Below are 18,694 nucleotides of genomic sequence, written 5' to 3' on the forward strand. Positions count from 1 at the left end.
TTTGTTGCTCTTTTCTATTTATCTACATTGATATTGTACTTTACTCAAAAATCACAAATGCTGAACATAATTATGTTACACATGTGATCACCACAATGACAAATAACAAATTAAACACAATCAACAACAATTTCAAATATGGTTGCAAGTCAAGTTTCATATATTTCGAATATATCATTTTTTTTCACGTCCACATTTCAAAACAGCTTGTGTTTGCAGTAATGCTCATACATTTTTACAATAAATGTCTTCAGTCATGTTATTAAAATACTGCAATTATTTTGTTTTCACTACATATTCATATATCATCTGCATGAGCCAGTGCCACTGTCCCAGAAAAAACCCATATTAACATTTAATGGAAGCATCTGTGACAATGCAGCCTTTTACATAGGTTACCATCACAAACATACATGTATAATTAAAAAAATAATAACAATTAAATTAACCCTAACCAATAATTGAAAGATTACTCAGCATTACAAGCAATCATGGCATAGCCACGGAAATATAAAACAAAACCCACATATCCGTTGCAACAGTAGTTACAGATACTTGAAATGTATTCTACTCATCAGATTGAAATGTCAATAGATTTATCCTAAAATTGAGAGGGATGGATCATCTACTGCTCCTCAAAAATTTGAAAACTAAAGGTAAATTGTAAATAGTAAGTGCCATAGAGAATGAGGATAATTCTTGCTGAAGAGAAGGTGCAATACATCTAGATCCCTCAAAATAAAAATTAGTGAGGGGGGCAATTGATATTTTCCCCAGCACACATACAGTGGGCAATTTCAGTCTTTTATTTACAATTGGTATATAAAAAAGAGCACCTGGACAGGTTTTGACTTTATTTAATAATGTATCGGTGAGGAAAACTATTAAAATGGGAAGGTTAATTTAGAAACTTCAAGAAATGCAGAGCTTTGAAGAAGAAAAATTAATGTAACTTTTATTCATTACAGAGAATGATAAAACTACAGGTAACAATTTAAAAATATATATTGCACCTGTCAATATAGTTTTCTCAGTCCCTTAATTGCCTTCGTATTCGAGGTTAAGACCGAATGTGTGCCTGCCACTTTATATGACGGCTTGTTATTTTGACAGACACTTTTTTTTTTAATTTACCACTGTTATCTGAAAAGAATAATTCATTCAACACTCTACTAATTTCATGCTTACACATCAAATAAGGTTTAATATTTATTTGATGAACAAATTCTAAAATAAAATCCTGCAAGCCACTGAAAGACACAATCTACAAAAAAAAAATCCATTACACCCCCCCCCCTCCCAAAGAGACAACCTTTTTTGTATTCCCCATAAAGTAATTGCACAAAACAACTAAAGCTCATGAAAGAGCATTTTGACATCATTTTTTTTTCTGTGGGGGGGGGGGGGGGCATGTACTTAAATGTCCTCTGAAATGAAACATTTAATTATCAATGCTAATTGGCAACAGTCGATAATGAAAAACAAAACACAAAATAAACATTCAAAACTTTACATATTTGACAACAAAAAAGAAAGAAAAAGAAGAGACAATAACAAAAAAAATCCAGTTAAGCACTTTGCATCTACCGGTACATGTATTTATACCTATGATATTATACATGCTCTATATGAAACAAAAATGTGTTTACCTAGTCAAAGTATCATATTATGAATGAATATTTCAATTCTCATATTTACACCATCATGGCCCCTTCAAGTAACATACACATCGTTGTAATATATATCACTATTATACACCTTCAAAATCTATACCCAACTTTAACATTATCACTACCATTGCACTTGAGTGCATGATACAATATAGCATACAAGCACAATGCACAAATATCAGATTAATAAATTAACTTAAAAATTAGATCATCCCACAATTACAGAGTTATCGTTTACATTATTAATTTTACTGGCAATCAAATAGAGATGTCATAATGTAGTATCAATCTCTAATGCGGCATTCAATTTACTTTGTGTAATGAATGAAATACTTGCAACAAAAATACAAAATAAACTCTTGAATGTATACATGTATTTGCAAAAGGTGAGTTATAGAAAATATTAAGTTAGATAATGTTATATGCCATTTGATATGCACAGCAAATGTTTGTTGTATATGTCTGCTTGCCTTAGTGGGTTAACGGGGTACATGACTGGGCACTACATATCTAGTAGTCATGCATCTATCTAAGGTACTCATTTCCAATACTTCTTAGATCATATAACACAAGAAGTATACAGAAGGGACCGCTAACAAATAAATAAGAGAATCAAACATTAGTTATACGATTTAGAATTGAACTAAAGGGAATTGCATAGCAAAATTTGGAATAAGGAAAAACAAAAACAAATAGGTAAAGAACCATTACACCATGCATAAACACATGGACATATAAAATAATATATATTTCTGTTAATTGGATTATTACACAGCAGTACTATCATATGAAGTACTTAGTATTTCAACAATTACAATTAAAATAAATGTATAAGAAATACAACGGGAGTTTATAGAGAGCAACAGGATATTCACTATGAGAGTGTAGTTGTATGATGGAAAAGAATTATATGATATAGATAATCTTCTTTCATCATTTGAAACTGCAAAAAATATCACAAAATGATAAGGATAAAGAAAAACCTTTTTTAATATAGCCAAACCATATACACTAACAGGGCATGGCAAGCAACTGCATTACTGCAGTCTCTACTTGACCACATATGCATTTCTGAAGTATAAAATAAATATTATATAAAACTTTGTAGTCCACATTGGAGAAATTCATTTGTAGTCAACAAAATGCTGCTATGATTCACTGGCATGACTTTCAGATTCAAGTTACATAAAAACAATGTTTTGAAATACCAACCGTGCAGGTTAATGTCTATTTGAATTATCTTCAAAATTGTTGTTTGGGACAATAAAGTGACTTATTTGGATGACTTTAGAAGATGACTTTCATACTGTGGCAACCCGTTTCCAATAAATGACCCTAAGTTGACTCAACTACACCATATTGCCTAAATTTAGCAAAATAACAGTCTTACAACAGATTGTACATTTCATTTTTGCATGTCTAAAGATAGAGCGATTACTCATGCACTGTGACTGAAACCCAATTTTCTCAAATGTTAGCAAAATGCCCAAAATGGGACCAAAATAATTAGTTTCTGTTGTCATAATATCACATATCAGCCCAAACCGAACGATATGAGGTTTTAAGTTTAAACATATCGCCACTTTCAGGGGACAGGGGTGTGAGCGTTGTTCTGCATCATGGAAGAGTAAGCTTGGGAAGTGCCATTACCAAGTGTATTTCACGTGTCCTGCATTTAACAACACTCACAAATAATAAATCTCATGGCCAATATCATTAGTGATACATGCTCAGACGTATCAAATATACCGACAGAGCAACCATAAATGAGTTCCCGAACTAGTATAAAGTAGATAGAACTATACACCAACTGTTATTCTTAATACCCTACTGCCTTTATCTCATGAAAATTTACAAAGGATCAACCTTTCCTGACAAAATCTTCACTATAGTATATGTATATAACACACTTGAGATTGACATGTCAAAAACAAACACTCTGAAGTAACAGAAGTTTGTGAAATACTTTGTACTGACTCGGTATGAATATATAGTTAGCATGAGATCAAGGTCGGTGAAAACATAAATAATAGTAGAATATTTGAAAACTCACATATTTGTTGAATAATCATTTCTCAGTTTCTACATAATTTGTATTGATAGGGCTACATGAGTGGTTGCGTTGTCTTTGTGGGTGAGGTCTACTACCACAGGTGTGTTTCTCTGATCTCACTGATGATTTGACCTGCCTTCTGAAGAGCCTGTGGAGAGAAATGAATAAAGATGGTTGTAGAATAAGTATCACACGCTCACTATGAAACACAGCAGCTTCTCATAAATGTAGAGAATAAATTAACCTTTTTTAGACACTGTATTGACTAGTATGTGTAGATGTGTTTCTTACCCCTAAAGAGGCCAGGTTATCTGGCAAAATATTGATGAGAGTACGAGAGATACAAAGAGTACACTAAGTTGGCATAGGTTGGCTTAACTTATCAACTTTACAGGAGGGAAAGTACTTACTTGTAACATTTCTTGAGCATCTTTCCTTCGCTGTGCCATATGTTCTGATTCATTGAGCAATGTATCAATCTCTTTCTGGCGGTACAGCTGTCCAACCAGCTCACTCTGAAGGTTATCTTGTACGTGGTTCACCAAGAAATGCATGATGGACTTGGGGACGCTGTCCTGGATGTTTTTACGCACGATCAGGAAGTAACTCTGGATCAGTCGCTCTGAAATAAAATATCAGAAAGATGACGATAAATCATTAATAATAATAATAATATTTGATATTTATATAGCACACGTATCCACCATACATGGTGCTCAAGGCACTCCAACTTTTACACCGGCTCTACTAGGCAGCCGATTTCGGCGCTCACAGCATTCAAGGAATTCCTTCCTACCAGTACCTATTAACACCAGGGTGGAGAGTGGCAAATGTAGATTAATATCTTCCTATGTTCAACCAATATTTATGTCAGAACTTGAAAGATCAGGATGAAATATTTATGATGACTCCTTATTATATATCCACATTCTGGCCACAGACCAATTGTCATTATCAATATGATTTGACCCCTGACATAGTTTTTGGTTCATTTCAAATATCAATGTTATTTGTTTTCACATAATAATTAACACCAACTCATTTTTACTTCCTGTATCAATATCTCTCAGCTATTGGATGTAATTTTCAATGTAGCATGCGATTACACTTCCAGGATTCCATGTGCTATTTTAATTTGTAACTTTAAATTTACATAAATCACCACCTATTGGTAAATAAAGTCCATCCTATCTCTGAAAGAGGTTTTGGTTACTTCTGAGATACTTCTTTTTCTTCAAGTTTCAAAGAAGAAAAAAGGACCTTGTTCTTATCCTCTAAATATCTATTCATCTCTGCATGGTCATACTCATTTATGTACAAGGATATATAGACTAATGGATAGACATAGAAAATTCAACTCATGGTTCTTGCACTTGTTGTGGCTTAAAAGCAAAACAAAGTGCAATGTGACGATCATATGCAGAAGATGAGATATTCCACATTTTCATTAATTCATATTTGTTTAATTATTCCAGGATATGCAGGTACGATGGTCTTGCCTTCTTATTTTTTCTACAGAAGAAAAAGAGAGTACTGCTTATACATCTACCACTTACTTATAACATCCACATCCCTCTGTTCCCTTGAAGAAAGTTTCCTAGAAACTGGTACATCAGGCTGAAGGATACATAAATAAACAAACAGAAAACATGTCAAGCATATCTTAAACATCAAAATACATATAATTTCAGATGACAATAGTAACTTTTTTTTTCCTCTGGCAAAAATATTCAATATGATAAATGTAAAATTGCTATAAAAATGTAAGGTAGCTTCTGTTCAGCTGTGAAAGTTTCTGTTCTTCATATATTAATGTGCTTGAATGTTATTACAAATCTCGAACACAAAGAATAGCAAATCCAATGACCAATGCCAAAGTGCAGACTCTATGGAAAGAAGTGTCCTTCTCTATTATTGAACTAATTACATTAACCACTTGTATTGATTGCTGGACCACAAGCCAAGTATTTCCAAGAGCTAGTCATCCGTTTGTAGAGCAAGGCTATGGCTACAACAGCTAACATGTATCAATGGCCTCTTGCCAAAGGATTGAGTACTGTCACTAAAGACTAAACTTTACAGTAATATTACAGTTTCCTCCAAAAATACTAATACTAAATACTAGATTATGTGGTACAACTTCATTTCCTCTTATACCAACACTACAAAATCAATACACAAAGGATCTGGTTCATGAAAAGGTCACATATATATCTAAATGGGAATCTATTTCATGATGAAAGATGTCAAACTTATACAACACCCTCCCGTTTGAAGCCATCTTCACAAGACAACTAAAACTGATGGAACCAGATATGGTAGCATTACTGCCTCCAAAACTTCTGCTGAACTGTGGAACAAACTACCTTTAAATGTCAAAAACTGTCAAACTATTAACAAATTCAAAATTTGTCTTAAGACACATTTATTCAAAATTGCTTGTGATGATTAACTTGCCCTGTTCACATTGATGTTTATGTCATATGTATTGTAATTTGTAGGTTTATTTGCACGGTTTTGTTTTGTTTAATATGTAATTTTTTATCAGTCTATTTTTTGTGTTATAGCGCTTAGAGACTTTGGTGGTAAGTGCTTTTTAAGCAATGTTTTTATTATTATTATTATTATGCATTCCAGCATAAATCAGGTCGAATTCTGGTACATATCACCCTGCCCCAACTAGTATGATGAAGTTACTTACAACATCAGGTAGCAGGTTGATGCCTGGTCTCTTCCGTTCCACTTTAGGACTGCTCATCTGTGGTGGGGTACTGGTAGCAGACAGGTTATCTGAGCTGGCAGACTTCAAGTTAGGTGCACTTCCTCTCACCCATGAAGGAACCCATGAACTCTCCTTACCATCCAACCTAGGAGGAGCCCCGTCGAGTGGTGTGGTTTGAGGTGTCTGTAACTGTGCAAATTAAGAATAGCTCAAATTGGCGACAACACTAAATATAGTTCCAAAAGTAGCGATGAAAGACAACTTGGATATTATTCAATCCAACAATGAATACAAAAAATTGACCTGATTTATGCTTGAAATAAATAAATTTGATAATCTGGAAAACACAAATTTGAAATGCATGTACATCATTTAACTATCCTGCAAAAAAAATATTAATTGATTCACCAATATATCAACAGGTGAGTCATTAAAGTAATCCTTAACACAGAATATGTATAAGATGCAACTGAAGATGAAATGTTAAGAGAATAAAATGGATCTTCTTTGTTCAGTTAAAATCAAAAGTAGCGTGTCATTTCTGTAACTTCCCTATTATTGTATAAAGAGATATAAGTGACTACCGGGTACCATGGCTGAATTACTCAGTGCATACTTGTTCTTGTACTTAAGATTACAAAAAGGTGACTTGAGCCTATTAGAATAGGGAAAATGAGGAAGAGAATAACATAAAAGCGAAAGATAGCGGGAAAGAATTACCTTTGGCTGCTTGTCGTTCTTCTCTCTATTCTCAGGTACCGATTCTGCAAGTCTTGTAGATTTCCTGCTGTTCTCTCTATCGTTCTGCTCTACAAGTACATTGACCAGACTAGCATCAGCAAAGTCAGGATGCTTGGTGTTGATGTACGCCAGCTCTATGCCAACAATGTTTTCAACCTGCATTCACAGAAGAAAATGGGTAAATGATGTAACAATAAAAATGTATCTGATTGTTTCCATATTGTCCCTTATATCACTGTTTCGCAAAGAGTTTGTAAACAATTGATTTTTGTTTCTTCAACAAATATTCTAAAGATACTGCTTATAAGAGCCCCCCCCCCCCCCCCCCTCTCCTACCGACGCTATAGTTCTCTTAAGAACTATAAGCTCAAGAAAGATTACCAACAGTCCTTCTCAGGAATACACACACTCGAGAAAGAAAGATTACCATGAAGTTGTATAGAATATTTTTAACATTATATGATGGTGACAGTTTGCCAAAGTAGTGCACAATATACTAGAACATCACTTAATTCATAACAACAATTGAAGTTAAAAAACAACTATCTATTTTGGGACCATTCCAAAACACAGACCTGTATGTAGTATTTTCTACATTTTCACGAACTATTTCATACCATGGCATTTGTGGCTGGTAGTCTCTTCCTGAGCAGTGTGGTTACAACTTCTACAATGCGATCATGGAGCCTTGGGAATCGTAAGAGATCTTGCGTTCCACAGTGTGCTATGATACGCTGCATCTCTTCATGTACCAGCTCGATGCAACGCATGCTGGGTTCCTCTAGTCGTCTGATCTGCCTCTTCGACAGCAGCTCAAAAGATACTTCAGGAACAAATAGAGCTGGTCTAGGACCCTGTAAAAGTTCAGAACAAAATCATTAGAAATAGTCAGATATGAAAAACCAGCAACATTGAGGTTTCTGGTTTCTGCATGACACAGTTTACTTCAATATAACTCTAGCACTATGGCATTTAATTTAATTGATAGGTAACTTATCATATACATATCCGTCACTTATTGAATTTAGATTAAAAGGCAGTGTTCTCAATCTTTCCATTGCATGATGTTTTTTTGTAAAAAATGTGAAATAAAGGTAGGTTTTATTCATAATGTCACCTTTTTATGTATATCGTAAAGTGTATATGTTATTCTCAGCAACCAAGTCATTTGACTGCTAACGTGAATGTTTATGAGCTGTTGTCGTCCTTTTTTCAAAGAATTCACTCAATTCAACTTCTGTATATTAATTGAAAGGGCAAGATAAATGAGACACCGTTTTATTTAGTACATAACTATTTGATTCATCAGTTCAAACAGGAATGATATGTCTCTATACACTTACCGTAGCATTGCGAATGGCAGTTAAGATGTCTATCGTTCTAAGTCCTCCGAGTGGATCTATACTGTCTAACGTCCTTCCAAATGTCTCGTGGAAAATGTAGCAGATTCTTGCTCCTCCGCATCTAATTAGAGACAAGACAACAACAACAACAACAAAATCCATTATAAGTTTAGTTATAATTTTGTCTACCTCACTCTAAAATTCAACCAAATTCTACATTGCAACTTAAGTGTTAGGATAATGGTAGAAATAATTATCATGATATAACCAGGAAATCTTAAGATTTTAAACGCTAAAAAAACAAAAATTACACTGTTTTCATGGAGTATGTATGGAATGGTTAAAGTTTTTTTTTTTTTTTTTTAATTATTAAAAACAAAACAAAAGAAAGAAATAATCATTTGAAATCATTAAAGCCTATCTGCACTAGTTTAACCAGGAGGGATTAGACCTCTCTGCTAGTCACTTAGCAGGTGGTTATCTCACCAAATCAGCTCTCAATTAAATTAAGAAATAGGGGACTATGGGGGATCAACAGGTACCGCTTTATAGGCATTATTGGCTACATAGAGGGCGCAAATAGCTACAATTAGTGCAGTCCTGCTTTAAAATATGATGGAAGAGATGGTTGAAGTATTGTTTTTTAGCATATAATCATCGTAACTTACATACAAAGGGAGAAGCAAAGAGAATGACTTACAGTTCCGATGTCTCTATGTTCCTTGAGGTTCCTTCAATGGTTGCGCAGTATTCCGAAGCAAACTTGGTGATGATCTGTAGCAGGGTCTGGCTCTTGTCTTCCACTGGTTCACCAAACGAAGCCATGAGCTGCTGAAACTGTGAGGTCATCACGTTGACCCTGGTCTTCAACTCTGGTAGACAGTCTCTGATATGGTGCATCAGTAGCTACAAGGAAAGATGCATTTGTATTTAGAAACATCCTTGGTGTCAATAATTTATGAAAGGATAATACGATACTGAATATGAAGAGTTTGAATAAAAAAGGAGCTGAATTCATTTTTGTAACTTCAGAGAAAAATGGATTTGTATACCACATTTTGTACAGGCATTTATGGAAAAGTGATATTAGAAGATGCATTTTTTCATATTTGCTCCCAAAATTAAGGTAAATACTTTTGTTGAAAGAGGGGTACTTTAGTGAACAATCAATAACTCACTTTTCTTCAAAAGTAGATTTAGCTCCGTTTGGAAATAAATTCTTCATATGCTTGATGAATTCAAATATTTCCAAATTTCGCTTTCAGCAAAGATATCATAATCATATCGCCAAAATTTGAAGTCATTATAGTATCCTCCTCGTCAACAACATCATGGCAATGACAAACATTCTCTTCATGGCAATGACAAACATTCTCTCAGCATTTCATATTAGCTGAATTTTGTTAGTGTCCATTAAAATCTGATATTTGAGATACATACCCTGTTGAGTGTTCTGGCTAGGTAAGCAGTACCATTTCTGCTGGCAAGAGCTGGATACTTCCGCTGTAGAAAAGCTGATTCATCCTTCACAGCATCATCAATGACCTGTTAATCAAACAATCAGAGAAGATGCTCAAAACATGGTTGAAAAAAACATTTTCCAAGACTTACTTATGGAAAGTTACAACAAACATGGGCATCACTTAATAAAAATATCCTAATGATAATTTCAAATCTTCAATGACCTACTAAGAAATGGCAACATGGGATTTCAATTGCCTACATGAATTTTGAATAATTCAAACAAATGTAAACAAGTGCAAAAGTAGTACAACAACCATTTTCTATCATAATGCTGTAATAAATGCCAGAACAAAAGAAGCTGTCTTGGGCACAATTAGGTTTATGAAATCACACAATGTACACAATTGAAGACATTTTTGCCCTAGGAGATTTTCATCCAGATCTGCACCATCTTATAATATACACCTTGTATTTCACCCAATTTCTAAATCATAGGACTTCTCAAATCAAGTTTTACTCACCTTTTTGTTATTGATGTCCATTTGACTCCTATTGACTACTCCAATGATTCCGAGTTTGACTGGAATTACTGTTAAAAGAAACAAAAGCATTCTCCATCAAACATGACGATTCTTAGACATTGTACATGGTCTTAGATCATTTATCCTAAAGGTCTTATAGACTAATATAAGTTTATCAATTCATCATTATGTTTTCACTTTCACATACAAGGAGACAACCAGGTAATCAAATCTAATAGAAGGGTAGTACAGCAGGCATAAACATGTATGTAGTCCAGCCCAGCCAAAAGGGCACATATTAAACTGCTTAAATTGCTTTGTTTGATGAACTGCATATCCAAGATATCTAACCAGGTGCACATGGTGCAAGTACTTTGGAAGGTAATTGAGAGAGAGAGAGAGAGATACAAACTGAGAGAGAGAGAGAGAGACAGGGAGAGACAGAGAGATACACAGAGAGAGAGAGAGACAGAAACAGAGAGAGAGAGAGAGGGGAGAGACAGAGAGAGAGACAGAGAGAGAGAGAGGGGGTAGGAAAAAGGGGGAGTGGGTGTAGAACAGACAGGAAAAATCAGATGACAAGACATGATGTAGGCATGGAGGAAGAAGCTAGATGGCTGCCTTCTTACCTCTACCACACAGTACATCCACGGCATCGGTGCCAGCATCCATGAGATCAAGCTTGGTGATGACCGCCAAGGTCCTCCTGCCGTCGGGGTCTATCTCCTTGGCTAACTTGAGAGATTCTGAGGTAGCCATGTCTGTATTGGCAGACGTGACGGCTAGGATGATGGAATTGGGATTGCCGATGTACTTGACGAGCATCTCTCTGATCTGACTTTCAATGTCTTCCGGTTGGTCACCAACAGGAACCTATAAGGAACAAAAGACATGGTTTAATTGTAATGAGAGATTCTGAGGTAGCCATGTCTGTATTGGCAGACGTGACGGCCAGGATGGTGGAATTGGGATTGCCGATGTATTTGATAACCATCTCACTGATCCGAATTTCAATGTCACACAACATGTAGTCATCAGCATTACAATGTTGCAGAGAACGAGAATGAATATAAAATCACTATGACACATTGGAGAATAAATCAACAAAGCTTTTAAATCAACTCAACATATCATGAACAATTTCATAATCAATGGAAACACTTCCCTACAAAAATCTAGCAGTACCTGTGGTGACATTGAAAACTTGGGCATTCTCAAAGCCTAGTCTTCATGGTGAAAGTGGTGACTAAAAAGTCGGACAACAAAACTCTTATTTTTGTTTGTTGGGGGGGGGGGGGGGGCTAACTTTCAGACACATCTTCTGTTTATGACAACCACAATACCTTCAAGGTATAATCAGTCATAATTGAAAACCAATAATATTAAAAGGATTTAGATAAATGCATAAAGCTATACTCACCTTTGTTAGTCCTGGCAGATCAACCAAAGTCAAGTTAAGAACCTTGGGTGAGTAGATTCTAAGGTGAATTGCATCATGGACAATTCCCTGTAAAGAGAAAGAGTGAGGTAAATAATAACAATTCCAGATTCAAATTGTTGAAATTGAAATCTAAAAGAAACAATCAATTTAAAATACAGTATTTTGAAAATTCCTCATGATTGCTTAAAAGAAAAAATGTATTCTTTACACATTTGTATTATGAATGCCGATTTCTATGGTTGTGTTTTCAACCATGCAGAATCTCCTGACTTTATTGCAAAAGTAACAACTCAATGATTTAAAAGAATAATAATAATAATATTCCGCTTTTATATAGCGCCCAATACATCGATATGTACAACAATGTGTCTAAGCGCTCTACATTACCCCGGTCATTGGATTCAGGCTTACCCGCACACAATGTATGCACATTCTCCACTCCCTGGGAGTATAAAAAGTATAAGATGATTACCTTGTTGGTCCCTGCCATTCTATCAGTCTCATTTTGAATTTCTTCTCGAATCTCCTCAAAGTCAGTGTAGACCTTGTTCTTGGTGTGCAGAAACTTTCCCCATTCATCGGCTGTGATCTCTTCTACAGGATATAGTGAAACAAAATCACTTAAATGTAATTTCACTGTGGTAAACATGTTCATATTCTGGTTATGTCTAGTAATATTTCAAAAGAAAAATAGGAAGGAAATTGATAAACATGGAATTCTTAGGGCTATCTTACAATTTCATGTTACAGAAATTAATACCAATAATGAATAGATGTATTTTTCAAAAAAAATATGGATGAGACTCAAAGAGGTAGAAAATAACTGCGGTAGTATCCAACATAAGTAAACTTAACACTAAAATATAGACACATGGCGTACATACAAAATTCACCCGAGCAAAACTTCTTGATAACATACTTTACACAACTTGAGGGAAATATATTTTCTGAATACTGTAGCTCATAACCTTCTCTTTTATTCTGAGTGTAATAGACTGTTTGAGCCTGACTTTCCACAATATTTCAGATGCTTAGATCATTAATGTTATCTGTAAAACAGAGTAAATTTAACATTGCTGGTTGAATCAATTTTCCTACACACTCTCAAACAATGAAACTCATACCAAAGCTGCATCAAAAATATAAATGATGAAAAATCGATATAACGAAAACACAATGTTCCTTCTTTTTTTCTAAATCAATGAAAAATCAATCCAAATTAATGAAAAAAAAACATTGATGAGCCAGCAAAGAATATACTGCATGATCATTGGAATGTGGATCAGGATTTAATATATGCAATCAACATGACAAAAGTACAAAAATTAAGTGCCATTTACTGCTGCACACATGTGGCTTAAATCAAGCATTCATGCTACAATGTGCAAGTCCTCATTCAACGACATTTGCCTTTGTTCACTCACCCTCATTAGCTCTTCCTGTCACTGCCCACAAAGGACACAGGGTTGAAATAAACACAGGTGTAAGTTACAAAAACCCTAAAGCACCAATTCATTGAGGACATGCCCTGACATGAACATTTTTTTTTTACTGATCTTGAGTCTCATGAAAATAATGCATAGCTTAGTCCAAATAGAAACACGCATCACAATGAATGTACATGAATGACACATACTGATTCTAAATACCAAATTTGACTACTAAACTTTAAAAAAATACACATACATGATACACATATGTTATATTCTCAAAACTCTATAGAGAGAGAGACTTACACATACACACACTAAACTTACTCTTTCTTACAAGGATTGAGTGTCATTGAAAATAATTGAGAGAATTTACATTCAAAATTTCAAATTGATATTTCAAATGATTTGTAATTTGTAATGAGAACATGGGAGTTCATTTTGTTGCCATATCATGAATAAAATAATTGGAATAAGAGTATTGTTATAAATTTTGACGTGAGAGCATGCGATGTACCCAGCCACTACACAGGTAGCGTTTATTCAGACCACATCCTACTATACATACCTTCGCCTTCTCCGCTTGCTCCTCGCTTATCCTCAGGATCAACATGGACCATCTGCAGGACCAGAGGCCGTCGAGTCACTATCCCATTTCCTGTTTCAGAGAAAACACATTAGTAAGAGATTTAGTAAGGATAATGGAGCAACGACTCATTCAAAGAACGGTTGAAAGCATTTAATCCATATGATTATTCAGTGGTATCTACAAAAATTACAAAAACGTATGCTATTTTACTTCATTATTCCATGGTAATATGGTATGCATTTTCTGCAAAAAAGTTACATGTTCGTGATATTGTATTTCAGTTATATTTTGAGCAAAACTAAATAAATGTTATGTACCATACAAACTTCACCAAAAAATAAAACAAGGGTTGAGTAACTAGAAAAGCGAGAAAGAAAACCTTAAGAATATTGGCAGATGACTGATATTTGGTGATGAGTTAACAAAGTTTGTTTTCTCTAATTGCATTCTTTCCTTGAAAATGGTTCAATAAAGAGGCCTTGCCCTAGTACAAGATTAAGAAAAAGCTATTAAAGCACTTCTCAATCATTCAGCAAAACTTGACACATATTTTTGTAAATAAGTCAATTAAATACCAATGTATTCATGACATCACATTCATTTTCATTACAAAGAATTTAAGAAGTAAACTACCTTTTAAAGGACAGTGGAAATGGGTAATTAACTATATGAGGATTCTGATAATTTTCACTCACTCATGAGAGAAATTTTCAGTGTATACTTCAATTAGCTTTGGCTAAAGAGTAAATACGAAAATCAGTTTCTCTCCCTTGGTGAAAGATTTACCTCGAAGTTCAAACTTTAGTTAGCATTTAAAAACCCCAGAGGATTCCAAGACGGATTCCTAAATAATACAATTTGGATCATACATGTATGTGGTTTATCACCACTTACATGTACATGGGTATTGAAATTTAAAATGGTTACATTATTTCAGTCAAAATATGTGCACATGTCATGACTAAACATCACACGACAGATTCACCTCAAATTGCTTTTCCATTCCCAATACCCAGTCAATGGTGAAATACTGGTACATGTACCTGTATTTGGGTCCTATACCTCAATGGAATTGAAATACACTGTGCCTGAAATGAAGCTAACATGTTGGTTGGTGCTCACATTTTAGTTTCAATCCAATGCAATTAAGTGATTAAGAGAGTAGACTATGACTATAACTTAACATTTCTATTTTTATTCTCATTAATTCTCGCTAAATGATTTCACATACATGTATAGCATAGCAATATACTTAATGTGATTAAATATCCATTATGTGTAAACCTAAAGTTTAGATTGGTTGTGTAAGGGAGCTATACACAGAGTAATCCATTCATATAATCTGATATGGTTGCTTAAAGGTAAAGACCAGTAATGGTCATGCGATTGCATTGTGAAAGAAACGTTGTGGAATCGATCAGAAAAGGTTGATCATCTAGCATCTAGCATCTGCAAGGTTCTGGAATCATCAAAATGATAAGAAATTTGGCCCATTCTTCGTAAAGTTACAAGCACTATACACAGAAAGATGTATATGGGACTACCCTATCTCTCTCACACGACCATGAGAGAGATAAATTTACCAAATATATGAATTAGTAGGCGGTTTCCCGGCAAATTTTTTATCATCATGTATTAGTCAAAACATATTCTTTCACATGATTGGTAATGAGAGCTTCCATTTCATTTTTTGAAATTGGGGCGTTACCAATACTGGTCTTTACCTTTAAAAATGAATACATGTACTGTACAAGCAATTTCATTATGTGTTCATTTTATTTTGGACATTCCTCCAGTAAAATTTTGCTCAGCACCAAAGTATCCAGATAGTCTGACATGAGGATAAGTCTGCCAATTTTCGCAATGTTAAGGATTGGTGAAAGCATCCTGGAGCCAGGTTTTCTAAACCATTTTAAGTCTAAGTTTGTGAACATTCTATAGAAACGCAAGTGTATTCTATAACACACGTTTCAATGGGATGTCCAAGAAGTTAGACCTTTATGACCGTTTTGAGTAACGGACCCGAGAAGTAGTCTTGTGAACAGGTTAGTTTGTTAAAAGCAGAAAACTCTTAAGGGGAGAGTTTGTTTTTTAATACAACAAATAAGAAATTTGCAAAGTTTTGAAATTATAAATACTTGAAACACAAATTGGCAACTGTATTTCTTCCCTTGAGAGTAGATCTCTATAAGTTTGTTCTGAAAAACATATATAATTTATAATTTCATAAGGAGGAATGGATGTACAAAATGGGGTTAATGTCCCACAATATGCCAACAGCACAGTATGATTGCAGTGTTTTTACAACATTGTGTACAAAAAAGGGAGAGTTGCTTAAAAAGGAAAATACAGAGTCGAATATTTAAGTTTGATCAATTGAATGAAAGTCATAAGACTTCATAAAATCTTAACTCTTATATTATACTTATAGGATGTTCCCCAAACTGTCACTGCTCAGTCTACTTATCTCATTTTCTGCTTTTCTGTCGGTTGAATTTCAACTTTTAAGTAGATACTTACCCCTTGGCAAGAAATCCTTTCCTACGAGACCCTCTAGAACAGAACTCTTGCCACTGCTCTGTAAATCAATAATAATAAGTTTCAGGTTACTCATTGAGCATGCTTTTAAATTAAAAATGCTGAGACAACTAATACAAGTTGACCAAGATTTCAATTCTAGCTTTCTTGGTTTTCTTAAGAAAATACCTGCTCAAGTTATCACATTATCAGATTCATATTTCATCAAATTCCCTGTGCGTGCCTTTTAAAACTAATCATTATTTTTGTATAGTAAAGTAGACCCTATACCAAGTATCAAATTGACATCAAGAAAACAGTTTTTTTTTCATACATATTAATACGAAGTAGATCTACAGTTTGTGTGTGATTGCTAATCTCATCGAACAGAGTAGCTTCAAGAAAATGGACAGACTAGTCCTTATATTTTGTATGGCAGAAGTAGTTGTGCGTCCAGAAATCTGAAATTTACACGCAATATTTGATAAATCTCCTAGATTCTAAATCTTGTATGACTTAAAGTGAGGGAATATTATTATTATACAGGATAAATATTTATGAAGGTTAGTGCTTTTTGATGCAACCATTTCATTAAATCTGTAGTTAAAAGTGGTGGTTTTATTCTTTTCTGCATCCAGACACACATCGACAACCCCCCATCATTCATATTGAGTATTGAGTATTGACCATAATACTAGACCTGCCGGGCGTCGGGTAGTACCTGCATAATAATAATTGAAAGAAACATATTTCAGACATTCTTTTACACAAAATATACAAATACTAAATAGGAAATGTAACTACACTCTACACTAGTCGGCTCGATCACTTAAACAGAGTCAGTACAATGCAGGGAGCGGCAAATACATGAAGTGAGTAGTCGAGTACGAGTCGGACACAACCCACCCACACCAATGACTATGCACAGGCTAGGCCGAGGCACAGCACACTGGCTTACTTGGGCTTGGCTGGCTTGCACCATTATCCGTCGGTCTAAATTACCTGATTTCCGACGACTACAATCTGGGGTAACTGGATCACATCCGTTCCAACAGTATTAAAAACATCTTGAAGTCTATTTATAACGGGTATTAGTGCTTCCATCACGTATATATTTCTTCCCGGAATCCGTTCTTTTCTCGATCTGTGATACTTCTCGCGTCGTTCGTTGATGATCAGTTGCAGGTCAATTCAGCTAGAGTGGCATACTAATATACTCTGTACAGGTCAATCAGCTACCACCGCTGTTTCGGGATGTTTTATTCGTCCAAAAATCTATTTTACCCTCTAGGTATATTAACATAAAATTAAGATTAATCATACATTTCATTCCAGATGAAAATAAATATTCATTCGATGAATTATTTTCTATTAAAGGACAAATGAAAGTAAAAATATAAAAAACAAAAAAATAAAGCATTATTACTAGGCTTAGGAACAGGCTTTTATAGTAGCTGACACCGGTATTAATTGTTAGTGTGTATTGTTAATGGCAGCGGTCACATGTAGATCGTGATAAAACGGCTGGAAATATCCTAACTTTCTCTCCCTCTTGGATCTTGGTTGGTTACAGTTGTATTCATTTCGAGTTTTTACTCGAGTTGGTGGAGGGTGGAAGGTCTCTCCCGGTTCTCTCTCTCTCTCTCTGCCCTTTCAAATATATCTATATACGATAAGGGATACGATATCTCTCTATAATATCTCCATCTCCTCTCTATCGCATCCTATTGCCCCCTCTTTCTCTTTCACGCTCTCCATCTTTGTTCTATATGAGTCCCCTCCTTCCTTTCCTCTCTCTCTTTTCTCTTCTATCTCTCTCTCTCTCTCTCTCTCTCTCTCTCTCTCTCTCTCTCTCTCTCTCTATGTCTCTGTCTAGTCTCTGTGTCTGTCTGTCTGTCTGTCTCTCTTTCATTGTCTCTGTCTCGATCTCTCTCCCTCTCTCTCTCGCTCGCATTTTCTCCTCTCCTTTCTTTTCTTTCCCTTCGTCTGCTAATTCAGTATATTTACTAGGCCTTGCCTATAATGGATCCGCATCTAGCCATCATCATGTAAAACTCAGTATGTAAAACTATTCTCATCATGCATCAACATTTTTGGGGAAGAATGCATGGGGACACGAATCAAAACGGAAGACCGTTTCACTTTTGTAACTTTAAAAATAATTATTAATATTGTAGCCTCTCAATTTACTTACCTTCATCAT

At 34.8% G+C, this 18,694-nt stretch overlaps 1 protein-coding gene across 3 annotated transcripts; it reads right to left on the reverse strand.

The window, feature by feature from the left end:
- Positions 1-137: 137 nt before the first annotated feature.
- On the reverse strand, positions 138-17,661 carry LOC577217 (dynamin-1-like protein). 3 transcript variants are annotated; one of them, XM_030972010.1, is made up of 17 exons: positions 17,494-17,661; positions 16,495-16,552; positions 13,954-14,043; positions 13,380-13,400; positions 12,428-12,549; positions 11,935-12,021; positions 11,144-11,387; positions 10,515-10,582; positions 9,970-10,074; positions 9,230-9,435; positions 8,530-8,650; positions 7,804-8,040; positions 7,166-7,342; positions 6,425-6,634; positions 5,280-5,340; positions 4,134-4,345; positions 138-3,871 (listed from the first exon to the last, which is right to left on the reverse strand). In XM_030972010.1, the coding sequence occupies exons 1-17, from the start codon at positions 17,593-17,595 to the stop codon at positions 3,815-3,817; spliced, it is 2,178 nt and encodes a 725-aa protein (XP_030827870.1). In that variant the 5' UTR covers positions 17,596-17,661; the 3' UTR covers positions 138-3,814. The 3 variants fall into 3 exon arrangements, with proteins under 3 accessions (XP_030827870.1, XP_030827872.1, XP_030827871.1); XM_030972012.1 differs by lacking the exon at positions 17,494-17,661 and adding an exon at positions 17,296-17,320; XM_030972011.1 differs by lacking the exon at positions 13,380-13,400 and having other exon boundaries at positions 17,494-17,660.
- Between the last annotated feature and the right edge of the window lie 1,033 nt (positions 17,662-18,694).

The sequence above is a fragment of the Strongylocentrotus purpuratus genome, unplaced genomic scaffold, assembly GCF_000002235.5.
Source record: "Strongylocentrotus purpuratus isolate Spur 01 unplaced genomic scaffold, Spur_5.0 spur5_scaffold_6, whole genome shotgun sequence".
Classification (NCBI taxonomy): Eukaryota; Metazoa; Echinodermata; class Echinoidea; order Camarodonta; family Strongylocentrotidae; genus Strongylocentrotus; species Strongylocentrotus purpuratus.